This window comes from Penaeus monodon, chromosome 12, assembly GCF_015228065.2.
Source record: "Penaeus monodon isolate SGIC_2016 chromosome 12, NSTDA_Pmon_1, whole genome shotgun sequence".
In the NCBI taxonomy this organism is placed as follows: Eukaryota; Metazoa; Arthropoda; class Malacostraca; order Decapoda; family Penaeidae; genus Penaeus; species Penaeus monodon.
Genome location: NC_051397.1, coordinates 21,593,219 through 21,598,218, shown reverse-complemented (window position 1 = coordinate 21,598,218; position 5,000 = coordinate 21,593,219). Strand labels below are relative to the sequence as shown.

The window sequence follows — 5,000 nt, the reverse complement described above, 5'->3', positions numbered from 1 at the left end:
TTATTTTATGTCCTCATATGTTTTGGTTAACCATATTCTTGATTATATATTTCTTGGGCTTCTTTCACCAAATTTTTTCTTCAACAGAGACAAACAATTGTGGTTCCTTTGGTTGCGTTGACTGGAATGATGATCCTCTGGGATGGGAGAAACTTGGCATTGGACGCATGCTTGTTTTCATGGGCTTGGAGGGCCTCGTCTTCTATTTTATTATTGCTCTGATTGAACTCAAAGTTTTCCAGAAGATCAGGTACTCAGCCAGTCGTTTGTGGGGCAAAGTGGCTGTCAGACCCACTGAAGGTGAGTTGCAAGTGAGCATGTTACTGTGATTATATTTCTGTAATCTTCCAAGAAAGAAAGTTATTAAACACTGAAAGAATCTTAATGTTGCTAATGAAATAAGAATTATGGAATCATGAAAATCTTTTGCAGATGCTGAAAAGGAGTCTGATCCACTAATGCAAGAAGATAAGGATGTGGTGAATGAACGATTGCGCATCAGAAACACTCCTCTTTCTCAGTTACATGATACTGATAAACTTATTTTTAGGTAGGGCATTTCTAGTTTTTTATTTTTATACAGTGCTCTATTATATGTATATTCTCTGTAGCATATAATATCATAATTTTTCTCTACAGTGACCTTAGCAAGACTTACTCAGGGAACTTTATGGCTGTGGATCATCTTAACTTAGGAGTACCTTTAGGGGAATGCTTTGGCCTCCTTGGAATCAATGGAGCAGGCAAAACCACAACCTTCAAAATGTTGACTGGTGATTTACAAGTATCCTTTGGTAATGCATTTGTCAATGGATACAGCATCAAATCAGACTTAAAGAAGGTATGTTGCATTTTTTGGCTGCAGGTTTATGCACTGTCCACTTTTTTTTTTTCTTTTTTTGTACACAGATGGCTCTAAAAGTGCTCAGCTACAAAGGAGTCAATTAGTAGATCCTAGTGATGTGCCTGATTTCCCAACAGGTAGAACTAATAATTTACTCCTTGGTGATTGAGCACTTGTGGAGGCATCTCCATATAAACCTATTAATAAACTAAATTACAGTGGACATAATATGTATTTATGTCCATCTGTGTCTAATGGATTAAAATGGTTTGTAACATTTAGTAGCAGTCTCATAAGAGTAGATAGCTGTTGCACAATTAATGGACAACAGATATGGTGACCTTACAATACATTTTGTTTTTGATTTTGTTTTCCAGTAATTTATTTAAAAGTTATGAGAAGATTTTGCTTTTTGCTAGAAATTAATTTTCAGTCTTGGAAGAATTTAGAAATGGGAACTCTGTCATATGCATAATAGAGTTATACTTACAGGTACAACAGCAGGTAGGGTACTGCCCTCAGTTTGATGCCATTCTGGATCAAATGACAGGAAGAGAAGCTCTCCGCATGTTTGCACGTCTCCGGGGAGTGCCAGAGAGGCAGATTGACAGAATTATTGTTACCTTAGCAGAACAATTGCTTGTATCTCCTCATTTGGATAATTTGGTTGGAAACTATAGGTAAGGGTTATTTATCATTCAGTTTCACCTAACTTATATTGATTGTTTAAAGTGGTCATGCCATAATATAGGTACATATATTTTTCTTTATCAACTAAGGTGGTAAGTACATCTTAACATATCATTAATTTGTGCTTATAATTCCTTAAGCTTTATGAAAAAAATCATATAAAGTAAAGGAAAATGCAACATTCAAGTCATTCCTTTCTCTACAATTATGTATTTGGTTTTAGTGGAGGGAAACAAGAGGAAGTTAAGCACTGGTGTAGCACTGGTAGGTGACCCTCCCTTGGTACTGCTTGACGAGCCAACCTCAGGGATGGACCCTGTAGCAAGACGTGTTCTCTGGGATGTGCTCACTTCTGTTCGAGATGCTGGTAGGAGCATAATTCTAACATCACACAGGTAAGTTCAGTTGACAGATGTGATATTGATAATTTTCTTGATAATAACTATAATGCCAATTTTTTTTGTGTTCTATATTAGTCAAATGTTGTCATTTACATTCCAGTATGGAGGAGTGTGAAGCATTGTGTACAAGGTTAGCTATTATGGTAAATGGCAAGTTTTGCTGTTTAGGTTCTCCACAACACCTCAAGAGCAAGTTTAGTGAAGGATACTCAATAATCATCAGGTATCACAGTTTTACATGTCAATTTTAAATTACATTATAGATCAATAATATTTTTCTTATAATAAAAAAAAGTGTCAAGAACTCCTCTTACTCCTTTCTAGTTTCTTTATTAGATATTATAAGTTGATACAAATATCACTACAACAAAACCATGCATGCATTATTTTATACTGCTGGTTGGAATACAGTACATATTTCAAATAGTTTTCCCCATAATTTTTTAATCTTATTAAAAAAGGTTTTCTTCCTTAAAAATATTAACATTTCAGAGTACACATATCACAGTCTCCAGATGAAAATGAGACCACCTTTGCAGAGATGCCGCCAGAAATGCTTAATGTAAAGCAGTTTATAGAAACTACATTCCCAGGTAGGAGAAGGCCCTGAAAATTGCTTTGGAATAATTGATATGGAAAAAAAGGTAGATAACTATAGGTCTTATATGACAATAGGATGTAGTTGAGTTTTTTTTTTTTTTTTTCATTTGGTATTTCTTTTCTTTTTCAGCAAATCAACTTCGGGAAATGCAATGGGGACGGCTTGAGTACTTTGTTCCTGCTGCTGGCCTTACATGGGCTTCCGTGTTTGGAACATTAGAGAAAAACCGAAAAGAATTATCTATAGAAGATTATTCTGTCACTCAAACAACACTCGAACGGGTAACTATCAGTCTTTTATATTATTAGATAAGTAGATAAATATAACACACACACACACACACACACACACACACACACACACACACACACACACACACACACACACACACACACACACACACACACACACACACACACACACACACACACACACACACACACACACACACACACACACACACACACACACACAATCACTCACTCATACACAGACTCTTATTTAAACTGAAGCTTTGAGGATTATTGCTTTGTGTATCCTTTTTTTTATTTTTTTTTTTTTAGCTATGCACTTATATTTTATATTAATAAAAAGGTTTTATTTTTGCAGGTATTTTTAACATTTTCAAGAGGACAGAGACCAGATTCTGACACTAGCAGTTGATTTTTGAAGATTCATTCAAATATAACATTGTAAAATTAGAATTAATCATTGTGCCATGAAGTTTAATATTTCTAGAAGCCAAAGTAGACAAGATTTTAGGTTGTGAAAATCAGGATTTATAGGTGCAAGTTAATGGAGCACAATAAATGTACTCATTATGGAGTTAATTTAAGATATTTCATTATTTCCTCATTCCCATAGTCCATTGGTGAAGGGTATGTCCACTGACCTGTGTAGTTTTGTTTTGCCAATTTTGTATATACATAGATGGCTTTGCAAGTCCTTTTTCACCAAGGAGGCAATAACTAGGCCTACTTTATCTGACCTGTTTACACTGTTTTCCCAAAATTTCCTTGAAATTTTGGGAAATAGATTTTTATGTTTAGTGATACTATTAATGTTATAAAAGTTGCTATTGTTACACTTGATGTTATTATTGCAGTATTATTAACAATACTGATAATGGCAGAAATATAAACTTTTCTTTCTGAAAACTCAAAGAATAGGTTATACTGGTGAGATCAGGTAGGCCTAAAAATAGATTCCTTAATATCTAAGTACTTGTAGGGCTATCTACATGTAAAAGAAATTAATAAATTCAAATCACAATGATCAGGGCATGTATACATGCCCTCCCAGCATCATCTATGAGTAATAAATACAAGTTGAATGAGGAACTTTGCATAAATGAATGTTATGAACAATTTGGTAATTTATGAACATGATATTTATATTTTCCATGGAAAATGAAGAGAAACTAATGTAATACAAACTGATAGATGTCATTGTCCAGTGTTGTGTAAAATTTATACACAAAAGTATATTTTGTAGAAATTTTAAGAAATATGAAATATATATATATGGTAGTCTTAGCACATTTTATATAGCATGTGATTATATATATCTCAAAAGTACATATGTAAGGCTGTGTAGACTTTTAGTTATATGATTGTTTGCTCTATATTTTATCTTATTCACATTTTTGTCTTTAAGGGAATTTTCAGTTTGTGCATGTAGTAGTAGATACTTAATATTTTGATGAATTAGGTTGGTCTTTCTGTATAAAAAGATATAGATAATATATATTTATCATTGTAAAAATGTATGCCAATTTGCACTCACATAAATGGAACAGATCAGTAATAGACATAAAGAGGATTGCTAAAGTAACAGAAGCTAGTACTTAAATTTGTATCAATATGTATTAGAAACAATGCCTCTTTCCAATTATGTAACATGACGTGGTATTTTGTATGACATTGTATGTGGCTGACTGGCTGGCTGGCTGGCTGTGAAAGAGAGAGAGAAAGAGAGGGGGAGAAAGAATGGCTGGCTGGCCGGCTGGCTGGCAGGCTGGCTGTGAAAGAGAGAAAGAAAGAGAGGGGGAGAAGGAATGAGGGAGAGAGGAAAGGAGGGAGAGAAGGAATGAGGGAGAGAGGCAAGGAGGAGAAAGAATGGAGAGGAGAGAGAAGGAGAGAGAGAAAGAGAGAGAGAAGAGAGAGAAGAGAGAGAGAGAAAGAGAGAGAGAGAAAGAGAGAGAGAGAGAGAGAGAAAGAGAAGAGAGAGAGAGAGGAGAGAGGAGAGAGAGAGGGGGGAGGGGAGAGAGAGAGGGAGGGGGGAGAGAGGAGGGAGAGAGAGAGGGGATATATATATTAAAGGATGATTATGTGTATATCTGTTTGTGTGTGAATGTGAATATGATTGCCTGTGTGTAAGTTAGGTAGCACTACCAGAAATTTACATGAAATTTTCATATGCTAAGACTCAGAGATGGTATTCTTGAAAAGTTCATAATGCAGGA

The 5,000-nt window shown here is 34.9% G+C and overlaps 1 protein-coding gene across 1 annotated transcript in view; it reads left to right on the top strand.

The window, feature by feature from the left end:
- Positions 1 to 3,288, top strand: part of LOC119579366 (ATP-binding cassette sub-family A member 3-like) — a gene marked incomplete in the record, with an annotated part of 110,096 nt that extends 106,808 nt beyond the window's left edge. The window contains 9 exon segments of the mRNA XM_037927133.1: positions 88 to 300; positions 433 to 550; positions 640 to 841; positions 1,337 to 1,510; positions 1,763 to 1,929; positions 2,036 to 2,158; positions 2,428 to 2,528; positions 2,666 to 2,817; positions 3,146 to 3,288. Coding sequence (XP_037783061.1) covers positions 88 to 300; positions 433 to 550; positions 640 to 841; positions 1,337 to 1,510; positions 1,763 to 1,929; positions 2,036 to 2,158; positions 2,428 to 2,528; positions 2,666 to 2,817; positions 3,146 to 3,199 — 1,304 coding nt within the window.
- Between the last annotated feature and the right edge of the window lie 1,712 nt (positions 3,289 to 5,000).